The sequence below is a fragment of the Equus asinus genome, chromosome 25 (assembly GCF_041296235.1).
Source record: "Equus asinus isolate D_3611 breed Donkey chromosome 25, EquAss-T2T_v2, whole genome shotgun sequence".
Taxonomy (NCBI): domain Eukaryota; kingdom Metazoa; phylum Chordata; class Mammalia; order Perissodactyla; family Equidae; genus Equus; species Equus asinus.
In genome coordinates this window covers 22,292,789-22,317,380 of record NC_091814.1, presented here as the reverse complement: position 1 = coordinate 22,317,380, position 24,592 = coordinate 22,292,789, and the positions used below count along the sequence as shown (strand labels likewise).

General features: G+C 43.8%; 2 protein-coding genes and 1 long non-coding RNA gene across 3 annotated transcripts in view; 2 read left to right on the top strand and 1 right to left on the bottom strand.

Moving 5' to 3' along the window:
* Window positions 1-728: 728 nt before the first annotated feature.
* DUSP23 (dual specificity phosphatase 23) lies at window positions 729-3,165 on the bottom strand. The gene is made up of 3 exons (XM_014848318.3): window positions 2,673-3,165; window positions 2,301-2,569; window positions 729-1,143 (listed from the first exon to the last, which is right to left on the bottom strand). The coding sequence occupies exons 2-3, from the start codon at window positions 2,565-2,567 to the stop codon at window positions 958-960; spliced, it is 453 nt and encodes a 150-aa protein (XP_014703804.1). The 5' UTR covers window positions 2,568-2,569; window positions 2,673-3,165; the 3' UTR covers window positions 729-957.
* CRP (C-reactive protein) overlaps window positions 2,314-24,592 on the top strand; it is a 42,499-nt gene continuing 20,220 nt past the window's right edge. Inside the window, exons 1-2 of the mRNA XM_070497194.1 lie at window positions 2,314-2,397; window positions 3,460-3,580. The gene's annotated coding sequence lies outside the window, so the exon portion shown is untranslated. The remainder of the gene's footprint in view (window positions 2,398-3,459; window positions 3,581-24,592) is intronic.
* The window catches only part of LOC139041975 (uncharacterized), a 137,047-nt gene continuing 135,388 nt past the window's right edge, over window positions 22,934-24,592 (top strand). Inside the window, exon 1 of the long non-coding RNA XR_011498104.1 lies at window positions 22,934-23,167. This is a non-coding gene — a long non-coding RNA (uncharacterized lncRNA). The remainder of the gene's footprint in view (window positions 23,168-24,592) is intronic.

The following is a 24,592-nucleotide window of genomic DNA, read 5'->3' as shown; positions in this document are numbered from 1 at the left end:
AGAGTCCATTTGGCTGGTCTATCCCATTCATCCTACCTCTAAAAGCTGATAGTGTGGTGGTGGTGCTGGTAGGATGGGATCCCATGGGGTGAAGGTAACATCTGGGAAACATGGCCAAGATTCGTAGCCCTCAATCTCTTCATTTAATCATCAAATATCCTCTCTGCTTAACCACCCAGAATGGCTCAGTTCCAGCATTCCTTAACCTGAGGTGTGGGGCAGCACACCGAGCTGGAGGTCACAGGTGAGCTGAGCAGCCCGAGGCTGGTGAGAGGCATCCAGCCCTTGGGAGATGGAGATGGTGGTTATTTGTGAGCACAACATCTGGGCCTTCTCTGTCCTGAGAGGGCTAAGGGGATGACACACGTGGGGCATTTGGGCCTACACTGAGGGGTTGTGTCCACAGGGGCCCTGTGAGTATCAGAGACCCTGGGCTGCTGGGGCTTTGTGTACTTTTTATTAACCAGCTCCCGAGAGGACATCAAATATCATCAGGGAACAGATACATAGAGTTTCAGCACCTTTAAGAGGCTGAAGATGTGCGTTGTAGTCCTGGCCCATCCGTTTACTTTCTAGAAGTGTGACCTTGGGCCTCTCTGAGCCCTAGCCACCTCATCCAAATAGGGATGGCCCACCTGCCTTTCCTATATAACAGAGTTATTATTAGGCTCAAATAAGTTGCTGTGTGGGGGTGCTTTGTAAACTGTAAAGTGCTATGCAATGTGATCTGGTTTTTATAAGTTATTTATTCAAGGAAGCAGCAGAGGGACCCCCCACATCAATGGGGCCTCCAGCCATGCCTTCAATCAGGACCTGCCTGCAAGGGAGGGCTACTTCAGTCTCTTGAGCCAGCTGGCAGCTGGAGGGTTCAGCACTTTTAGTCCACTTCTGTGTCTCTGGCCCCATCTAACACACAGCACAGGGCAGGGGGGGCCTGGCAGAGGGTGCTGAGGCCCCTTATTTAGTTCGCTGGTAGAACTGGAAGACCGCTTTCTCCTGCTCATAGGTCTCGATGGAGCCGGGTCGAAGGCGCCGGATTTCAGCGATGGCGTCTCCTGCAGCCAGTCGCCGCTCCTTCACCAGGTAACAGGCCAGCATGGTGCCAGTGCGGCCAAAGCCCAGGGCACAGTGCACTCCCACGGCCTGCGAAGGGGAAGCTTCATGGGGTGGAATCCGATGCCCTCCCAACACTCTGCTGCCCTCACTTGGGCCAGACAGCTGTTTCTTCTGGGTCAGGCCCATGATCTGCACATTTCAGGTCATCAGGGGCAAGAAGTGACACCAAAATAAAGGAGGGCTGTCCCTGTGAGGCTTGGAGGTCACCAATCACCACCGAGGTGGCTGGTTCAATTGCTGGGCTCCTGCCCTGCCTCCCCGCAACCCTTGACTGTGCTGTCCAGTGCAGAAGCCACTGGCCATGTGCGGCTACCAAGGATCTGAAATGCTGCTAGTCCCAACTGAGATGTGATGTCAAATGCAACTAGGTTTTGAAGATGTAGTACAAAAAAAAGAATAAAAAAATCTCATTAAGAATTTATTTTATATTGTTTATATGTTGAAATGATAATATTTGTGACTTACTGGGTTAAACTATATTATCAAAACTAATTTCTCCTGCTTCTTTTTATTTTTTTTGAGGAAGATTAGCCCTGAGCTAACATCTGCTTCCAATCTTCCTCTTTTTGCTGAGGAAGACCAGCCCTGAGCTAACATCCTGCCCATCTTCCTCTACTTTATATGTGGGATGCCTACCACAGCATGGCTTGCCAAGCGGTGCCATGTTCGCACCCGGGATCTGAACCGGGGAACCCTGGGCCGAAGCAGAAGGTGCTCCCTTAACTGCTGCGCCACTGGGCGGGCCCCCTCCTGCTTCTTTTTCACCTTTTTAAAATGTAGCTGCTAGAAACTTTAAAATGACGTATGTGGCTCGGTTATGTTGTACAGAGCATTACTCTGCAGACTGCTCAACAGCCTCCGTCTGACTTCACCCCTACCTCTCCCAAGTCTCTATAGCCTTTCTCCTTCGCAACTCATAATATTAGCTGGTTCTTCGCAGCATCTCCTCAAGCCCAGTTCACAGTGCTGGGCCCCTTCTTTACTCCACCCACTTACTGGCCCGCCCTCTCCCCTTGGTCTTCTGTGCCGGTGGCGCCGGTAGAGTCCTGGCCCTATGGTGTTCCCCCAATCTCTCTCCCAGAGCCCAGATAAATTACTCCCGGCTCTGACTTCCCCAGCTCCGCCCGTGTCTCCGCTGACCCCTTCCAGGTCCCTCCCTTCCTGCGCTGACCCCGCCCGCTGACCTCTCCCCGGGCGTTGGCCTCGTCCACGATTTGCACGAAGCGGTCGATCTGCTCGGGGGCCGGCGGGCAGAAGTCTGGGATGCGCAGCCGGTGCAGGGTGAGGCCGGGGCAGCTGTCGCTGTGCGGGGGCCCGCGCTCCGTCAGGGACACCAGGTGCCGCACGCCCAGGTCCAACAGGAACTGGTAATGGGCAGGGAGCCGGGGCAGCGCCAGCCCCGCCAGCCGGCCCGGGAGCACCCACGAGAAGTTGGGGGGCTGCACGCCCATGGCTGGGGGAGGGCACAGGACAGCGCGTCACCGGGAGCGAGGCGGGCCGTCCCGCTCCGCCCACTAGTCCCCCCGCCCGCCCCAGGCCTGGTAACCCCCACTTACCTAGGGCGGGCGCTTCCTGGGACCACGTGGTCTCCGGGGCACCGCCCAGGATGAAGTCGGCTCCGCCGCGGGGGATTGGCCGAGCTGCCTGGGGGGCGGGGCTAGAAACCCAACGCGGGCTCTGAGTGACCGAGACTGCGGCCCCAAGGAGGACACTCACTGATTGGTTTGGGTAATCAATGATGGGCGGTACTACTGCAGCGGTGCGCACGGCGATTGGTGGAGCACTCCAAACAGCCAAGAAGGAAAACCTAGGAGGGACTGGGAACTGTTTTCTGTGGATGAAGCAACCCGGGGTCAGGCTCTGCTGCTCCCTGGCGGCCGGTGGGAGTTACTGTATCACTGGCCAACTGGCCCTGCCGCCCAAGGGGCTGGCCTCCTCTTCCTTTCTTCACACTGGATGCCCAGGGAGTTAAGAGATGCCAAATACACTCCGCCTTGGGGGAGGAATCTCCTCTACAATGACTCTGACTAGTCATTATCAGTGACTTTTTGAACTCGTCCGGTAAGGTGGAATCACTACTGTAGAAGGGACTATTTTCATTTTTCCATTGCTGGAATTATTAAAACAATATTGGGCTGCCATGTGGTGCCGTGAAATCCTACCAGGGATAGTAGTTATAGTATAATTATAAGAATAATAACCAACAACATAAGAATTAACATTTGTTGAGAGTTTACTATGTGCTGCACGTGATAGACAACTAGTCTGCTTTACATGTATTAAATGATTTAATTGCCACAATAATCTTATGAGGTAGGTAATCTAATGAACTCTATTTTATAGATAGAAAACTGAAGATCTGGAGAAGTTCAGGAACTTGACCAGGAGATGACTGATGGCCTGGGGATTTGGAACCAAGCAGCCTGGCTCCAGAATCTTGAACAACACAGCATTGTTTCCTAAGGTTAAAAAGAAGTTTACTGACTCTTCACATAACCATCCTCATGTCCCCAAATATCATCTGGGTTAAACAATTGCAGAATTTCTTAATTTCTCTTCATATTTCACGATTTCCAGGCTCTCTGAGTCACCCCCCCCCCGCCCTGCCCAGTGTCATTCCTAGGAGGTGGGGACCTACATCTGTGTGTGAGCTGACCAGTCCATATCCTTATTTGAACAATGTGCTTCTAGTGATAGAGGCTAATTGTAATTATGAACATAGTTAACCTCTATTGAATTTGCTACGTACCAGGCCCTGTGCCAAGTGCTTTCTGGAAGAGCCACATGTGGAAGGCATTTTTGTATTCCTTTTGAACATGAGTAATCAGAGGCTTAGAGAAGTCAGTTAACTTGGCCAAGGATGCACAACTAGTAAGTAGCTGGGCTGGTTGAGCCAAGGTCTCTCTGATTTCAAGCCCAGGGCACTTAGCCATGAAGATGTACTTCCTTCCCTCTGTCCCCACCTGCCCCTGACACACACATTTAAAACTCTGGTTCCAGCAAAATGAAGGAATTTCTCTTTCCTCAGAGTTCAACGTCTGCTCTGACCCTGTGGAAATACACTTACCGTTTACCCAGACAACACTGAGGTCTTGCCTCCAGGTACTTTCTCCAAGTCCCAGGAGCTGCCAAATCTACCCTTTCCTCTCCTTCCTGCAGTCAAAGCTCTGATTAAGCCCTTCCTGTTTGCACTCTCATTTCCCACACGACTCCCTAGCAATCTTTCTAGCCCATCCCAATTCATTCCTTTCTCTCCTTCCCTGCTACGCTCTCAGCCACCAGTCACCCCTCACCCCCACCCAATTTCTCTCAATCCCATTGCTCCCCAGGGTTTCTGGCTGCCCTGCCTCTGGAGACCAGACTCCAGCACTTGTTCCTTTCAGGCTGAACTTTTCTTAGTCCCTTTGCCTTGTTCTCCTTTCTTTGCTCCCTCCACTCATTAGGGAAAACTTCCCACATTTCTCCCTACCACCTACGTCCCTTCCCTGCATCCTTGACATCCAGCCCAGAGCCCCTCTTCTCTAGAGGGAAGACATTTCTGGGGAAGACAGAGATTCTCTTCTCCCCTGAGTCCCCTAATAGGGATTCTCCCCTTCGTGTGGATCTTTGCAGGAGTAGAAGTACATCCATCAACCCAGCAGGGCCTCCTTCTGGAAAGGCCAGTTGGCTCCCTTTGTAGGAATTCCTCTATTTTCTCTACTGCTTTGCCCCTCTCTTCAACAGACCGTGCCTGGAAAGACCCTGCCTTGGACTGTGTCCCATTGTCAAAGGTGCTATTTAATTTTCTGTCTTGGGCCCAGGGAACCTCCAATGGAAAGGAAAAACCCTCTCTGATGGTTTCCTGGCTAGAACCCCTACAGTGTCAGCACCCTGCATGTGCCCCCCCCCCCACACCCTCCATATGCAATCCTGATCTTGTTTTCCTTTCTCTTCTGTGAAGTGTTGCCTGACCCTCAGGAAGATTTAGGTTCTTTCTGTACTCCTATCTCACCTTATATAAATATGTACTCCCAGTATGGCAGTTATTTTATTGGATTGGGGTTACCTGTTTGTGTAGAAGCCAAGACAACATCATTTTCTCTTTGAATTCCACACATTTAATATGGAGCCTGGCACACGATGCTCAAAAATGTTAAATGAACCAATAAATGAAAAAATAAATTAGTAGAATGCCTAGGCAATAGTGTGAATGTACATTTCTGGGAGTGTATGTGAGTCTACAGGACTAAGTGACAAGGCATGTTTATGTCTTTTTTTAATTGGATGAGTTTGAGGACTGTGTTGGGTATTGTGTAGCACCTTCTTAAAGTGTACTTTTTACATGTTTGTATTTGTGTTTTTAAGGAAAGAATGACTGTGTCACTATTGTCCTGCCTTTTTGTTTTTTAGATTTTTAAAATTTTTCCTTTTTCTCCCAAAGCCCCCCGGTACATAGTTGTATATTTTTTTAGTTGTGGGTCCTTCTAGTTGTGGCATGTGGGATGCCGCCTCAGCATGGCTCGATGAGTGGTGCCGTGTCCGCGCCCAGGATTTCGAACCGGTGAAACCCTGGGCCGCTGAAGCGGAGCGCGGGAACTCAACCACTCGGCCACGGGGCCAGCCCCGTATCCTGGCTAAGTTTAATTACTATTTTTGTATAAAGGGATAAATGCTCTTTATAGAGCTCTGCTCCTGTTGTGTGCATGTCTATGATCACATGTGTATGTGAGTGTGTGTATGTGAGCATGTTGAGGGGGACATATTTCTGGAGAACAATCTGTTGACACTGACAGTGGCTGAGTACTAAGCTTAATTTCCCTGACTTCAAGGAATTTACAACATACTTGGGGGGATTTAGATTCAGAAGTAATTGTTCTCATAACATATACTGAAGTACTAAATTGCTCGTCAAAGACAACCAGATAATATATATTTAAAAGTTAATTGTGCAGTAAAAATAACAAGCACAAAAGAAGTCAGTGGGGGAAGATAAGCTTGGGTTAGAACCACCAGAAAAGTCTTATGAAGACGGGGATCTTCCTTCCATTTTGTTCTCTGTCCATTGTGAAATACTGGAAGTAACTTTAATTATAAAGCTCAACAGAACAGTTTTAGGGCATCCTAGCTCCCTCTTCTCCAGTTGATAAGAATATTTTGACCTCATTCTCTTTCATATTGAGGCCCCAGTTACTTGACTGGCTTGATGCCAGTGGCAGTTAGAGGCAAAGCCGGAGTCAGAGAATTCCTTCCTCAGGTAGGTCCCTGTGTGCCACCAAGGCGAAAGATTGCTTGGGTTTGGTTCCCGTGGCTCTTGAACTGCAAATCAGAATTCTCAATGTCTTAAATGTTCTCATCTTCCTTTGTCTAAACACATTTCACACCTGGGACTTGATGATCTGGAAATTGTATTTAAGAAGGGATGGTGTGGTAGCCAACCTTCAAGATGGCTCCAATGAGTCATCTCATGCCTTGTGTAGTCCTCCACATTGAGAGGGTCAGTTTTTGTAACCAGTAGGATATTGTGGAAATGATGGTGTGTGACTTCTTAGGTTAAGTCATAAAAGACGTTGTGGTTTTTGCCTTGCTCCTTCTTGAGAGAAGCCAGTTGCCATGTTGTGAGGACAGTCAAGGAGCTTTATGGAGAGATCCATGTGGTGAGGAACTGAGGCTTCATACCAACATCATGTAAGAGAGCTAGCTATTTTGGAAGTGGATCCTCCAGCTCCATCAAGACTTTGGATGACCTGCCCAACATTTTGACAATAACCTCATGGATTCGCTGTGCCACCAAGCTAAGCCTCTCTTGAATTCCTTATCCACAGAAACTATGAGATAATAAACGTTTATTATTTTAAGCCATCAAATTTTGGGTAATTTTTCTATGCAGCAATAGGTAATTAATACAGATGAGAATATTCAGATAGAAGGAAAGAAGAGAAATAATTTCTAATCAACTCAAGAAGTGAAATGAAATCAAGTTTATTTTTAAAATAAAAAGATACCATAAGCAATTGTGGTCTAAGTGTGTGTGTGTTTGTTGGGGATGGCGTGTTGTGATAGGTCAATGAAAATCTTCCACATTTGGAAAATCATGCTGTGTAGAGGAACCAAGCAGAGGAGTTTGGGTGTGGGTTTTGTGTGTGTATGGTGCTGGAGATATGGGGGTTTATGTGGTATTTGTATAGTTAGGGATAATATACAAATTATTTAATAACTGACCATGGCACAGGAAGCAGGCAATCAGAAGGGACCTTCTACCAATCAGCACCATTGGCTATAAACAAAGAGTGAAACTATCCTGCTGTCTATTGGATTCATATCTGTGTGGAGTGTAGAGGCTTAGACCTGATCTGGGGTGTGGCTAGATTACCTTGGACATTTTAGTATAGGTCTTTCCACAAGATGGCACTGATAGCTTTTCCTTGTTTTTCTTTTTTTGTCTTCTTAAAAAATTTATGATTTGTATACTGTTACAGAACGTACCATGACTGAAATCTCACAATTTACTGGTTGATTTCTTGTACTTCTGACATTCTATCACCTTCATAGCACTTAAAATTATATATTTCCTTTAGACTTTTCCAGCACATCAAGACTTCATCTTGGGATGTTGTGGGGTGGTGCCTTATACCAGAAGCTACGATTAGGGGAACTGGAGATGGGGAAGGAATCGTGGGCCAGGCTTTGGTTTTGCAAAGCTATTCAACAAAGGCAAGTGAGGGCACGATCAGAGAAGAGGGGGCACTCAGTTAGGTAAGAACCACCTTTGTGATGAAAACCATCCTGGTTGAACTTGCTCACTTCTACTGTTCAGGCTGCTACAACCTTTGCTTTCCTTGGATCTGAAAGAAAGAAATTACTGAAAATCTTTGCATTGAACTTTTCACAACGTAAATGTCAAAATTGAAGGAACCTCAGAGATCTTCTTATTTTACCTCTCCATTTCTAGGTGAGGAAATTAATGGTCACTCAGTCGGTCCAGGCTAGGACTCAATCCATTCTATCAAATGTCATTGGGTCACTAAACAGTGTGACGTAGACCAAGTTACTTAAAATTTCTAAGTCTCAGTTTCCTCATCTACAAAATATAGAAGTCTATAATGATCGGATTATTAAGGATTATTGATGGGGTTAAACGAGCTAGGAGTATTCAGGTACCTAGCAAAGCGCTGGCACATAATTGGTGCTCAAAAGATGGAAGCTACTGCTACTACCACCATCATCACAGGAGGATTTAGAGCCCTATGCATAAATGAAGAAATTACTCTAATGAGAAGCGTGTAGTCATACGATGCTATGGTTGGGAGAATTCTAAGATGGCCCCAAATGACCCACACCCTTCGACCAGAGGGTATCACTCCTATGATTATGTTAGGTTACATGGCAAAAGGGGGCCACATGGCAAGGTGGCCTGTAGGAGCTGAGAGTCCTCCCCAACTGATAGCTACTAAGAAATTGGGGACTTCAGTCCTACAACTGCAAGGAAGTGAATCCTGCCATTCTGAATGAGCTAGGAAGAGGGCCCCGAGCCTCAGATGAGAGTCGCAGCCTGGTTGGCATCTTAATTTCAGCCTGATAAGACCCTGAGTAGAGGATCCAGCTAACTCGTAATTGGACTTCTGACCTACAGAACTGTGAGATAATAAATGGGTATTGCTTTAGCCACTAAGTTCGTAGCAATATGTTACACAGCAATAGAAAACTAATACAGATGCCCTGTTTACTTACTTTATTTTCTTATCTTCAATATGCTGCTTGCAATACTATACCTTTGAGGGTTCTAAACTGTCTTATTTCTTGTCTCTTTCTCCTTTACGTCTTCCAGTCTCCAAAACTATAGTGCACACAGGTCCATTTTCCAGTGCAGATGCAACAAATGCAACGAATCAATGGAGCTCAGGAATTGTCAATATCGGATTCCCTCCAGGTACTTTCCCAACCTCCGACCACTAGACCAGTGCTTCTCAAAATGTGATCCACAGTTGAGCAGCATTGGCATCACCTGGGAGCTTGTGAGAAATGCAGAATGTGAGGCCCCGCCCCAGGCCTGTGGGATCCCCAGGGGTTCCTTTGCACACCTAAGCCTGAGAAGCCCTGTTGTAAGACCAGTTTGTCCTGCAGCTCTGTTTTCCCTTCTGCTTTACGGTCAGCAGTAGCACCTAAAATATGGCCTGATCGCCTTTGGTGCCTTGGACATCCCCAAGTGTCTCCTCTTGGGAGCTAAGACGCTTTGGCTAAGCGGGGCTGTGGGCAGAGGAGCCAATCAGCACAGGGAGAGGTCTCAAAGAGCCTTAACTGGCCTGAGTAAAAGCATGAGGTCAATTAGAAACACCCAGCAATCCCTGATTGGAATAATCTATTGCTTTATCTACAGGCTAGGAAGATGTCCAAGAAAAATACACCTAGGTATACACTGTCACTTTCCTGTTTTTGTTGCAAGGAAGGGCTTGGTTCCCAGATTTCCTTTCTGGAGGAATTCTTGAAATATCACTTTCCCCTCTCTCCACCTTTGAAGTGCATTCCAGGCCCGGCAGAAAGTACCTGATTTATCATCCTTCAATTTAAGTGCCTCCAGCTTCCCTGCAGTTCGAGGGAAAGAGGAAGGAGCCATTGACCACCCCCTGTCACATCCCCCCCCACCCTCCAGCAGACCTTCTTCCGGCCCAGATACCATCTTCTGGAATCTCCCTAGGACCCATCACCTCCATGGCTCTCTGGACTGGCTTCCACTATTCCAGCCTCTACACATATCCCCTCTGTGCAACTGCAGTGACTTTTATAGAACACAGATATTACTTTTCCAGCTCTTCAGTTGCTCCTTATTGCCTTCAGGAAAATAATCCCCAACATTTAATACACTGACACAGGAAGTCCTCCTGGATGAGGCCTCTTGCTTCTCTCTTTAGCCTCATCTTACCTTATTCCTGTGCAACAATGTATGTCCCTCTCACACCAAACAATGTGTGGGTGGGTCGTCAAGGATGCAGAGCTCTCTCACGTCGCTTTGCACATGCTCTTCCCTTTACCTTTCCCGTTCTTACCTTTAGCCTGCAGCAACGCCTCACCTCCCGCAAGATGCAGTTTGGAACACGCCCCTCTCTCCAGGAAGCCTTCCCTACGCCCTTACAATTCATATTTTGTATCTCTTTTCAGAGCTTCTATAGCATCTCTATCAAAACCTTTAATGCTTTATATATTTAAAGCATTTTAAAGTATTTATTGCTTTATTATACAAATAATATGTCTAGTGTAAAAACACTAAAATATATATACACAAAATAAATATATATAAAAAATATATACACAAAAAAGAAAAAAATGATTACCTGTTACCTATTTATAGTAGTTGGTATCCAAAGAGAAGCCATTCTGTATTTTCCAAGTCTGAAGGGAAGCAATGCAAGGAATTAGAGGTTTACATACCTGTTGGATAGGCTGGGTTAGCAAAGGTCCCAGCAGATCTTAGCCTGTGACGTCGAAGTGAGAGGCTTTCAAAGACCCTGCCTGAAAACCACTCCACTAGAAAGCTCAAGAACTTCTGGGAAAATTCCCATCAGTGATCTCAGTCTGCAGCAGTAATGTGGGGAGTCTCAAGAGATTCGCCTGGATGCTGTTTTGAACCTCTCATCTGTCTAGGCACTTGAACACCTCTGAAAAATAATGGCCTCTTCTTTCTTCTGGAGATGTTGTTTCCAGCATCTCCTCTGTGGTGCAGAGGTCTTAATAATGAGCAGCATTGGTGTGAAGTTTATAACAGACAGTTCACCTAAAGATAACCACATTTTGGTGCACCGCCTGTCATATGTATTTGTGTGTATGTGCATATAGGTGAATAATATACATGTCAAAGTCTCTCTTTAATGTGCTGTGTCTATCTGTCTATCTATATACATTTCTCCTCTCTGGCTCCTTGAAGGTTTAATGAGCTTGCGTCTCTACTTTTTAAAGCAAGGATTCCCAGCACTGGTTTGATGACACCCTGGAGTGTCTTCATTTATCTCAGGGGGTGCCTTGAAATTCACAAAACAAGGTTAATTTAAATTCATTTTCATTTAAAAAGGTAAACAGACATTATATAGTAATTACAGGTACAAGTGTGTGTGTTGAAATCAAACTAATAAACGGTTGCCTTAGAGAGGAATCAAGAGGATGGGGGTGAGGTCGGAAGGAACCATAAAGGTAGTTTAGCTTGAATCTTTCTAAAACATCCCCCCTAATTACTTCCAAGTTGGTATTTCCCCAAATTAATCATGTTTCTCAAATTGGGAGTCAGGGTTGTGGGGGCTGAAAGCTCCCAGTAGGCAGGTCTATCATCTGTGCCTACCATGGGGCCCGGCACGTAGTAGGTCCTCAGGAAGCACGTTTTGATTGACTGTGGTTGGTGGGGGACATAGTGGTGGTGGCTGAGGAGAGTGCACATCACACGAGAGTTCCAGTTCTGCGGGATTGGAGGCCATGAGCTATCTGCAGAGATTGTGGTCTGGGTAGCAAGCCCATTCAATTTCCAGGAGAGTGTAGATGCCCAGACAGTCCAGGAGAAGCGGACCTAGGCTGAGGTTCACTGGCCTTATGTGACTGGCCAGAGTCTTCTGTAGTTGCCCTTCTGCTAACAATTTGTGCAAATCATCAGAAAGTTAGATGGGTCAGCTTGCATCATAAGTAGATAAACATCAAAGACTTGCTGTTAAAGGTACAGTCCCAAGGTCATGGATGCAGGAAAGAATTTTGAATTTTGCATGACATCACTATCTTTGAAGCAATGGAGCTGATGGCGGGTTCAAATCCTGTCTCTGCTATTTAAAGCTATATAACCCTGAATAGATTGCTTTACAACCCAGTGCCCTCCTCTATAAAGTGGAGATAATCAAAGCACCTACCTCATAGGGGGGCTGTGAGGATTAAGTGAGTTAATCCATGTAAAGTGCTTTGAACAATGCTTGGCACAGTGAGAGATCAATAAACACTGGCTCCTGTTATCATCATCCTCACAGTAGGCTCTACATGCTTATCAGGGCTAATTGGTGGTAGGTGTTTCAATTAGAGAGTAATAGGGATACCCATTCCCCTCTGCCCTTAGCTTGGAGAGCTTTAGTGATCCCGTCTGGTCCCAGGAACTCTTCCTCTTGTCCCCTAGACTTGGGGTAGAAATATCGTTTGCAGTGCTGGGACTGGAAACTTAGGCAGAGGGTTAATTTTATAACAAGCAGAACAATGGAAAACTGCCACATGCACATTGACTACTCAGTGAATCCCCTTGTCACACTTTGAAGGGATATTCTGCTTCATGGGGAAAAATTGTACAAAATACCTGGTTTTGTAGAATCACAATTGGTAGAAAGGGATGCATGCATCTTTTAGCAGAGTTTTATGGCCTATCAATCCTTGAAGGCAAGATGTCATTAATCAAGAGACAGATTCAAAATGTGTTCATCATTACCCACTACTATCGATGAAAAACCCCAACCTCTTCTGGAGAAAATGGTTGATGGGAGGAGAACCTTTGAGGCCATTAAGATACATTCATGATTCTCTTTATTTTAGTGAAAAACTAAACATGCCTATATCCTCAGATGAGGAAGATGAATCAGCTCTCATGTCTGATTTTAGCAAAATTCAAATAATAGGTTTGAAATGCCAGTAACTCTATTTAATCCTTTTTCTCTTGTGCAAATACTGAGGAGTATACATTGTATGATTATTCAGGTATTCAAACAGTTAGGATCAGAAAATTTCTCAAATTCATATACCGTTTATTTCTAGGGTTGCTTATGACTATAACAGAAACAAGGCTGATAAGTTACAGTGATTTATTTGAACTTCATGATACCCTAGAGACCACCTTCAGCCAGAAAAGATATTTGATTTACAAGAATGTGGAAAGATAGTGGAAAAGAAGTGTTTTTAATGGTTCGCTTTGTTTTATAGTATTTTGGAGTTCCAGGGTTATAGTAGTCTGAGACTTTCTGGTTCCTGCATTTGCAAAACTCTGTGCCTCTTCAATTCAATTAAACAAATATATACCAAATATACCTATGTGAACAAGATTTTGAGCTATACTTGAATGAAGATACAGAGAAAAGTACAAAACTTACATTTCACTTCTGTAGTAGATGGCTATAGTCACAACCCCAGTGAATGACACCTGCCAACATCCACATCCTTATATATTCCTCTGCCACCTTGACACTGGGTTCAGCCATGTGACTTGTTTTGGCAACAGGACATAAACAAATGTGATGGAAGCAGAGGTTTGATAAGCACTTGTCCATTGAGGCTTGTGCTCCTGGAACCCTGAGACCATTATGCTGTGAGGAAGCCCAGAATTAAATACCATGTGGTTGGAGAGGCCAGTTGGGTCCAGACCCCAAAGGCCCCCTGGCTGAATGCAGCTGCATCGGTGATCCAAGACATAACCCGCCGAAGAATGACCCAGCTGAGTTACAGAATCATGACAAGTAATAAATCATTAGGTCACTAAGTTTTGTGGTGGTTTGCCACGCAGAAATGGAAAAATGATAGAAAAATTGACACCTGGAAGTGGCATGTTGCTGTAACAAAACCCTAAGTTCTGTCGCATTGACTTTGAGACTGGGTGGCTGGCAGAGGCCATAGGGGCAGCAAGTAGAGTGCTAGTGGAGCCTGAAGACCTGAGAGGAAACCGCTACTGGAGGCTGATAAAGGGCAACCATATTATGTAGTAGTGGGACAAGTGGCAATACTGTCACTTCCAGGAACTTGGAAGATAGAAAATGTACTTAGTGAAGTCTTGGATTTGGAGTAAGATTTCCATTTAGAGTGCTGAAGGTGTCAATTGACTTTTAAATAAAAAGTTATATGTAGTAGGGTATGAGAAGAGAGAGAGAAACTAAGGAAAGAACTGGTCTGTGTGCAAGCAGAATTTAAAGTAAATATGGAGGGTCCAGGATATGCTGGGCTAGGAAATAAAACCACTTCACATTTCTAGTGTCTCCAACTGGCAAAAGTTTCTCAAAGTAAGATATGGTCTCAAGACACAGATCAAATCAAGAGTGTGGATTTAAGACTTTGTTAAGACCACAGTAAGATTTGAAATGGTGGCTACTGGACTCTCTCAGCTAGACAAAAGCCTTCTAAGTATTTTAAGGGCATTTTTCCAGAGCATCTTGACATGCTGACAAAAGTGGAGGTCTGTCTCAAAAATAACTGGTGGTATAGCTTTTGTCTAATGAAATGGACATAACCTGGTAAATAGAAAACTCACAGAGTTTATAAGGGAATTGGACTAGTCTAGATTAAATGGTGCATGGCAGTTCAAAGTAAGAAAGAGTCAGGAGGCAAGCTGAGAAAACTACTCAGCTGCAAATAAAGGCTATTTCTTATTGAAAAGGAGGAACATTCCAGAGGGCAGAGCCACCCAGTTCCAGGGAGTAGAAGCAGGCTCTATTCAAGAACCATTTCCTGTACCCAGAATAGGAGGTCCTGCAACATTTGCTTGGCTGGATTTTAGAATTCCATACCGGTAACTGCTATGTGGCTCCCTGTTCCTCCACCTTTTAAATAGAACTGCCTATTGGGCATTCCATCTCTCTTGCCAGCTTTGTGTACACGATGAGGTACTGATGAAGTGAAGATAATGTGTTATAGGGTCTCGTAGCTGTATGTAACAATGCTGAATAATGGATGAAATTCTTGATGAGCATGGGGCAGAATAGAATGAGAACGGGCTATGAAACATTGTTAATTGTTGATGCAATTGTAGTTCTGCAACTTAACTTTGGGCAAATTACTTAACTTCTCAGAGTCTTTGTTTCTGTACCTGTGAAACAGGGATTACTACTTCACATAAAATAGGATTTTATGAGATTACTATCAGGATTAACGGAGATAACATCTGTAAAAACATGTTGTGCAATGCTTGGCACGTGGTGGGTGTTTACCACATGTTGATCTCTTTCTACTGGAATTTGCTTTGCTCACCAGGGAACATTTCATTGAGTTCACTGGGATCTTGGTCTTGAGGGTCATGGAACAGCAATGCCAGGGATCAGGAAGACTGGGGAAACTGGGTCCATGATTTCAAGGTTAGGAATCTGTAAACCAATTCCAGGGATAAAGCAGAATTTCGGAATTGATTTTTCTTTAGGGTTCTCTCATATGTGCTTTCATTGGTCTTCTAAGCACATTGTGCAGTGGCTCAGTCTTTGGCATTCTCTTCCTCTTTCGCTTGTCAAAAGACCCTGTCCTCAGTCCCACTTCCTTAGGGTCCTGCTGAAGTACCCCCTTGTCTTATAAATTGCTGTTAATATATGAATTCCATCCAGAAGTAGAGTCAGTACCATGTCTCTGACATAATCTAAGACATATAAAAGAAGATATTCCTTTTGTGAGAAAATGATCTTGCTTCTGAGCTCTGGATCTGGCCAACCCAGGCAAAGATAATGTTTCATCACTCAGGTGGGATGGCCTCAAAAACCCAAGCAGAGGACCCAGTTGGTCACAGCATTCTGGACACTTGGAACAAGGTGCTAGTGGAACTTCTGGCCAACTGAAAGGGCACCATGGTTACTGATGAGTTGCCTGCTTCAGTCTAGTATCAATTTGACTCTGCTGGCCTCCGGGATAGTTTGTAATAGCAAGAAATGATCACTATGGTGCATTGGGAAAAGTGTTAATTACCTTCAAAAAATAAAATGGTAGAAGGAGAAGAAAAGTTGAAGCTATTCCGGGAAAAGGAATGGGAAAATTCCCTTAGGGTGACTATTCCTTGCCGTCCCTTTGAGAATTCATCCATGACGAAGGTCCTCAAAATGCACACGATGCCTGAGAGACTGGGTGGCGGGGGAAGGCACTTTATCAACCTATGCCTTCCCATCTTTTTTTCCTGATCAACTTGCTGATTTTCAGGGTGGTCTTGTGGTATATCTTTGGTTCCCTTTTGTTGGTTTTCTATTTTTGAATTTCCATTTGTTGAACAGCTTTAATGCATCAGATACTGTGCTAGGTATTTTATATGTATTTTTACGCTTAATCCTCACAACTGCCCTACACTGGAGACACTATTTTCTCCACTTTATAAATGATTTTGACTTGGAGAGATTTGAAAGCCAGGCTGCCTGACTTTGATGATTTTGTTCATTCACTGCACCAGGTGGTGGTGGGTAGGGTAGCTGCAGGGCTTCTAACTCAAGAAGAGTTGCACCAGTCTTTGCGGGAACCATTCTCTTTACTGACTGGATTTGCTTCCTCATGCAGTACTGTTGGTTACAAAGAGTCTTCTGAATACTTCTCACCACCAGAACTGCTCGAGTTCTGCTCTAACGGGGAGCTAATTTATTTCCTTTTACAAATTTTATCCAGTTGAAGGCCTCCTTCTCCTGCCTTTTTTAAAGGACAGTATTGCTCTATTAAATCATAGAGCCATTATTTTGGTGGACTTTTGATTTAAACCTTGTGCTGGTGTTGTCTTCCATAAATTATAGTTCCGAATTTTTTCTAACATTTTCTATGATGAACAGGTGGGATTTAGGTGTAATATTCCATCATTAATAATGTTACTTCATTATGTGTTGGAAAAATCTGTCGGGAATACCTTTAAGATTGCTTCTAAATGTAATTGATCTTGCTTTGGTCTTTGTGCATAAAAACTAGTAATGGTCTAGTGTATCAGTCACGGCTTGTCAGGAAACAGATAGCTCTCATAAACCTAAGTAACTGAAGAGAGGTTAAGAAAAGGAACTATTACAAAGGTATAGGCAAGGTTGGGGAAAACCTACAGGGGTTGGTGTGGCATCCTGGGAGCCATTGCCACTCACAGGCCTGAACAATCAAAGTAAGTGAGAGGTTACTGGAATTGGAAAAGTGTGGCTATGTGAAGACGGCTGCCTGAAAAGTGTTGTATACTCTTTCTTAGAGAATGCAGATGGCCCATGGTGGCCTGGCAGGGAGGGAGCTGGGGGAACAGATAGTCTAACTTTCCATCTTCCCACCTCTAATCTCCTGCTAGTGCCTCCCATTGGCTGAACTCCTCCAGAAGGGAGAGGTCAAGAGAGCTTGTTGATGCAGCCTGCACAGGTTAGCCTTCTGGGGCACGGAGCAGTGGGGAGAAGGGTGGAGAAGGGATGGGGGGAGGTGAAACAGAAGACAGTCAGCAGAGCTAGGATGCAAGATCTGATGCCTAATGCTTATGTTCAACTTGAGCTTTAGACCATGGCAAGTGTTCACAGGGGTAGTCTCCTGATGAGTCAGATAATAATTTCAGTCTTTAAAAATGGGCCTGTGTTCTGCCTCTGCTTCCTTCAACCCTTCTTTTTTATTTGTTTCTTAATGATTTGAAACAATTTGTGCATGATCTAACTGCATGTACTCCTATTATGAAAAGTATAAAAATAACTATTCTCTATGCTGGTAATATAATTTTGTTGTTGCTAACCAGAAAAGGCCTCTTGATCTACTGGAAAACAGAGTGGCTTGAATTCAACTTTTCTAAATCCCAAATCATCATTTTTGGCAGACAGTGTTTTCAATTTAATTGGCTTATATCTAATGACTATATATAGCCGGCCAGCTCTTTCAGCTACTTAGGGGTACATTTTGCAACCATTTTTCTCTGGTGGTTTTGCTAGAAAATTATGCTACTTAAAAGTAGATTTTTCTTGGGTGCATTATTGACTTTTGTTTGCTTCTGGGTCCTGGGAGGTTGGTAAAATCTATTTTGAAAATGTTTCAGGGACAAAGCATAGTATCCATGCCTGCTCAGTAAATGCTGGTTGAATGAAAGAGTGAGGGAATTAACTCTGTAGTTTTCATTTTATCTTTCTTTCCCCTAATTTTTTTTTTTAGGGAGATTAGCCCTGAGCTAACATCTGCCGCCAATCCTTCTCTTTTTGCTGAGGAAGACTGGCCTTGAGCTAACATCCATGCCCATCTTCCTCTACTTTGTATGTGGGACGCCTACCACAGCATGGCTTGCCAAGTGGTGCCATGTCCTCACCCGGGATCCGAACTGGTGAACCCCGGCCACCAAAGTGGAACGTGCGCACCTAACTGCTGCATCACCGGCCTGGCATCCACCAATTGTTTTTAAGAGAGAGTTTCTGGAAATCATCTTGAGGAAAACTTTGGTCTTGCTGGGAGGTCCTCCACTGAAAACCCCCATGTGGAGGCGGGGTGGCACCTATTTGGGTTTTGGTTAGGAGCTGTCATTTTCCTTAAAGGAAGTAAGACTGTCTCCTGCCTTATAGATTTTTAAGGTGTATGGGGCTCTCCTTCATTAGCAATAAAAATTTCATGTAGTTCACACTCTTGTCAAATGTTAAAATTTGGACATTTCTGCTGCCCAATGCCTACCAAGAGCTTAATTAGAAGGCGAGCAATTCTCTGATCAACAGCCAAAGGATAAACAGTTTTTTCATTATTCTAGATCAACACTGTCCAATAGAACTTTCTGCAATGATGGAAATATTCTATAATTGTGCTGCATGATATGATAGCGATTAGCTAGGTGTGGCTATTGACCATTTGAAATGTGGCTATTAAGACTGAAAATGGCATTAAAAAGTTTTAATTTAATTTTAATTAATTTTTTTTTTTAAGCGATTGGCACCTGAGCTAACAACTGTTGCCAATCTTCTTTTTTTCTTTTCTTCCCAAAGCCCCCCAGGACACAGTTGTATATTCTAGTTGTGAGTGCCTCTGGTTGTGGTATGTGGGACGCTGCCTCAGCATGACCTGATGAGTGGTGCCATACCTGCACCCAGGATCCAAACCGGCGAAACCCTGGGCCACCAAAGTGGAGTGCGTGAACTTAACCACTCGGCCACACGGTTGGCCCCATAATTAATTTGAATTTAAATAGCCACTTATGCCAGTGGCTACCATGTAGGGCAACACAACTCCAGACATCCTGGATTTTATCCCTGGATCAAGTCAGACTATCCCTTCTTTGGCTTCAAAAGAATAGCATTTGTTGAATTGCAAATTTCTATCTTGAAATTTATGGTGGTTTTAAAACATGTTCTCATATGCTTGGACACTCCTCCATCAAAATATGGAGACTAATTACCCTTCCCTTGAATGTGAGCTGGCCTTAGTGACTTGCTTCTGGCAAATAGAATGTGGAAGAAGTGATGCTGTGTGACTTTCGAGGCTAGCTCATGAAAGGTGATACAGCCTGCCTGGCTCTCTTCTTCTCAGCCTGAGCTTCCATGTAAGGATTCTGGCTGCTCTAGGGCTACCATGCTGAAAAGTCACGTGGAGAGACCACCTACAGACGTCTGAAGAGAACCAGCTGTTCTAGCCCCCAGCTTAGGTTCCAGATGATTCCAGACCCAGCCACAGTCTGACTGCAGCTTTGTAAGGAACCCTGAGTGAGAACTGCTTAGCTGAGCCCAGTGAATCCCCAGTGAGATAATAATAAATGATTGCTATTGTTTTAAGCCACTATTTAGGGGTTGTTTCACAGCAATAGATATCTGGAACACTCTTGTATGAAAGGATGCAGCAGAGAACATTTCTATTAAACTCCCTGGTGTAGTCATTATTTGGTTGTTTTAAGGACAAAGTCTACTTCATCAATTACTCTTGGATCTTAATATCAGGAAGAGCTTCACTTTCTTGAGCAACCAATATACTTTTATTTTAATACCTTTTTGCTTTGGTTGCTGGGAAGCTCAAAGCTGAATTCATGCTCCACCTTTGTAACTAAATAGGACTGCAGAGAATTTATTTCTGTGAGTTTATTTTTCATTTGGTCTTATCTTACTATACCCTTTATAATTTTTTCTTTTTAAAAATCTCATTGCAGTACATACATTGTCAAACCACTTCAAAAAATGAATGCGAGTAATGTTGGGCCTTTGCTGAACCATTGTGAGCTATAAGATCATCCAGTGAATTAGTAATGATGGTTGGGAAAGCTCTGGCATTTTACAACTCTCAAATGGCCTTATTTTATAGGAAGAAAATAAAGCCTTGAAAAGTGAAGCAACTGCTGAGGGATACAGAGCTAGTGAGTAGCAAAATCTCAGCCCAGGGGAGGCTGTCTCTTACCATCCATTCACCCATATGGCACCCATTGGTCAGATATTGGTTCTTTACTAAGGACCAGCTCTGGGGATGGGATGATGATACAAAGATAAATAAAACCTCACTGAGGGATTGACTCTCAAGATTATGCCTGATGGGGGATTGTACACGTGTTTAAACATAAAATAATATATATTATAAAAGAGATACAAATTAAACATTGTAAATGTTCAGAGGAATGAGAGATCACTTCCAAGTGGAGGATCATGGAAGGCTTCATGAAAGGCAGATACTGAGCTAGGCCTGGAACGATGGATATGATTCGTATCTCTAGACGTTGGGCGAGAGGATGGGGTGAAGGGTGAAGCAGATTAGTAGCAGGGAGTTTAATGCTGGGAATTCTAGGCACTGTAGTGTTTGGTGGGAAAGATATTTTGGGCAGTGGAGATTGTGAAACATCTCAAATTATGCTATGGGAGTACTTGTTTAATCTTCTGTTTTGGGGCCCAGCTCTGTCCAGGGGCATGTGACCTGCACATGTGGATGTGATGGACTCAGGGAGAGAGACAAATGCTGTTTAAAGCTTCCACATAGCTGACTGCTCAGAAAACCCAATGCTTGGGACTATATTCTCAGGTACTTAAAACCTTTTGTACCTTAGACTTTAGTATGGAAGAGAAAATGCTGGAAGAGATTCTAAAGTGTTGTGCAGCCCTGCAAACAGGGGGCATTTCAGAATACTTCTGAGGAACCCAGTGGTGTGCTCAGCTGCTTCTTAGACTGCCTTACATTTCTTGCAGCCTCATGCTACCTGGTGTTCCGTGGACAGTAAGCCCAGCAAAGCTTAAGGGTAGACCTCTGTAGGGACCGATCTGCAGTTCTTTCCAGAGCTTGATTGATTTCTTACAATTGGTCATAGGCAGCTCTCCTGAAATTCTGCAATTGCCTCTTGAAATAAGAAAACCCAAGGTCACGTGGATAGGAAATTACTAATGGGATGGAAACTTTTCTAGATCATTAAAACAAGATCCTGCCCCTTGTCCGTAAGGGAAAGTCTAAACAAACTTCCTTTCTTGGCTACGAAAACCAAAATCAATATCTTGTAACAGCAAAATTCAATACTATTCTGCTGGATTCTTCTGGGCACACAAAGTTCAAAGAGCCCAGGTAGATGACCCACAGTTGTCCTGACTTAGAATCCAAGTTCTTGGGGTGCTTTCCATAGAGTGCTCCCAATGGTGTTAAACCACCAATAGTCAAAGCTGCTATATTAACTGTGCACAAGGCTGTACAGCCTGTAAGTCATTTTTGTATACATTATCTCATCTAATCCTCATAAAAACTAAAGGAGGTGAGTATTAACTTTGCTACTTCTGCAGAGGAGAAAACTGAGGACCAGAAAATTTAAGCAAATTATCCTAAATCTCAGGGCAAATGTGCATCAGTGGAGAGGTTTACATCTGGTCTTAGGAGTCCAAGTCCATTTGTGCTCTTGAGCAAGGTCCAAAGAGGGGAGGCCGGGTTGGAAACTGTAGGTGGAAGGGTGAACACAGAGGTCTGTTGGGTAAAGATCTGATCATCTAGGGATATGCTGGCCCCAGACAGAGACAACCTTTTGCCAGCCTTCTCTCTGCCTGGGAAAATAGTCAGTTAGTGGCAGAGACCCCCACATCTGAAAATGATCAAAGTTATTACGTAGTTCAAATCCCTCATTTTTCAGATGAGGAATCGGAGGCCCAGGGTTAAATGTCTTGCAAAGATTTACACTGCTAACTGATGACAAAGCTGGCATTATTGCCCAGTGTCCTGGATCGTATGCAAGAATTTCTACTGTTACACCTGAATGCTCTTCCTGCTACACTCTCTCTCCTTTTGTCTAGGCAGAAATGTGTTTACAGTGAAAGATGATTGGGTATTCCTTAGATAAGTGAGCTAAAATTAACACTTGCTACCATTCATCGAACACCTGTGATGTGCCAGGTTCTATCCTAGATATTTCACGTGAATTATTTTTAATCTTCACAAGAACTCTGAAAATTTGTATATATTATTATCTCTGTGTGGAGACTGAGACCGGCGCTGGGGAGGGGCTTGGCAAGACAATACTGAGTTCATGCTCTTTCCACCGTGCGATGCGGCCTCGGTAATAATTTATCTCTTGTCCTAGAAAACAGAAACGTCTGAATTTTTTACATGTGCAAGTATCATTTTTGAGAAATCATTAAAATTCAAACTGTCTGTGTTTATTCCTAGAACTATATCTGACTAAAAAAGGAGATAAGGAAGATGAATCAGTTATCGCTTTTGAAATAGTCCTTAGAATCTTGATTAATAACTATTTCTTTATTGTGGAGGAAAACCAACAATTTTTTAAAAAACTGTAGTTCAAGTCATATGCTTAAGTAATTTTTTTAGAAGAGAGACAGGTTTTGTTTTTTTTAACCCCTATTCATCTGGAGTGCCTGGGGTAGAGCTCTAGAGGTTGTTTTGTGTTAATTAGTTCTTCCCTTCAGGTTCTAATACCTTTAGGACACGAAGCATAGTCATCATTTATACGTCAGTTAGAGTTACTTGATATACCTGCTGTCCCCTTAGCATCTGTGATATGCCTTCCAAATTTAAAAAAACAGCATAGTTTTGTAATTTGGAAACTGAGGAATGGCGAGGTCTGAGGGCCCTGGCTCTGAGGGAGGATTTGGACCACAGGTGGGCAGCATGGAATCACTCGGGACTTGAGAACCCACAGGGAAGGGTGCCAGGAGCTGGGAAAATGGAACTGACAGGAAGTTGGGAAAGTGTCAAAGTGAAATTTCTCAATTTCCGTTCTTTTCCCTGACCCTTAATGACTATTTCTTGGCCAAATCCTGATACGACATAGGTGGCCAATTACTGGCTTAAAAGTTCTGACCTTTGTCAGGCTCTGCATGGGGGGCCATGATGTGTCTTTCAGTATGATTCCAAACACTATACCTCTGTCATTTGACTCCATCCCTGTTTACATGGATCCTCTGTTTTTTCCACCTGCACAACCCAGAAGGATCACATCCTGGATTGCTCCCACAGAACTGAGGTAAGAGCCTTCCTCCTGAAATAGCAGGTACCTCAGTGTCAAGGCCATCGTGACAATACCTCTGGTGCCTGTGAATTTTCTGGTTCCTAATCTCTGGCTTTGTTTTTAACCTATATACTTAATCTTGACTCCTGATATGTGCCTCATCTTTTGGCTTCTGAGTCCTATTGGCTTTCCCATTCCCAGCGTCTGCCTGTAATTCTTAGATTTGTTTTATTTTTCTGCCTGGATTCCCATCCTGGCTCTGGGATGCCCCATCAGCACCAGTCCTGACCCAATAGGGAGATTCATCTCATTGAGCAACCAGGTAAATGAGAGGACTGTGGAAGGAGTTGACAATCTCACATTGTCATCTAGCATCTGGCACAATTCTCATGGTCTTTTTGATCATGGCATTGCTTTTACCTGTAATAAGAGTTCAAAGGATGTTTCAACAGAAGAAATATTTTGTAATCAAGGGGCAGTTATTGTTATTCTTTCCAGTTGTTGAGTTAGCTATGCATTTATAAGTTATAACACAGTGTTCCAAATTTATGTGTTCCTGTGGTGTCCTGAAATTGGGGTCAGTCCACCTCTCCAAAGAAGACTAGACATGTTCCTGTGATAACAGGATATTTGATAGAGGCTTTATGGGTGATAATTTCTACTGCTTCTTCCTCATTCTAAAAGTGAACAAGTCAATTTCCCCACAGAGCCTAGATTTGTAGGTATGAAATGATGTATGTATGTATGTATGAAATCCCAACTGATCTCAAGAAGATATTATTAAAGGAAGAATTTCCCATCCAACACAACTAACCCATATCAAGATCCTTGATTGGGAAAACAAAACTCAATATCTGATCCTAGCAAAGCTCTGACCCTTTATCTCACAGGTTTGTTGAGAGTGTGTAACCATGGGTAGTTTCTTGGGCAAATGAGCCCAAGATTTATTTCTCACCATTTTCTGGGAGTATATTGAAACATCTGCAAATTAAGATGGGATGGGCTCTCAAATATCAGTTCTTTCAGACTATTGTTCTTAAGAATTCATACTGTGCTTGTTTCTAAAATTATAGATGATTGTGACAGATAAGTCGATGAGTCAATGTCATCTCTTAGAGTTCATGATGACTTTAAAGGCATGTTGTCAACCACATTTCTAATGAAAATCAAGCACTTTCAGGTGTGGCTCTTAAACTAGTAGTTGATTTCCACAATGTCACACTTTATACTGCACTTATAGCTGCTTTTTAAGCTGCAGGATTTGGTGGGGTTGGGAATGCTGAGCTCAGGAAGGATTTGGGACAGTGCTTGGCAATCCCATGACATCTTGGTTGTTCTTTCCCATCATCAACCTGGCATTGACTGGATCAACAACCAAGCACTATTCCCGGTTTATGTTGAAATTCTCTTTGTCCTTTGAAATCTTGAGTAAAGATTTCC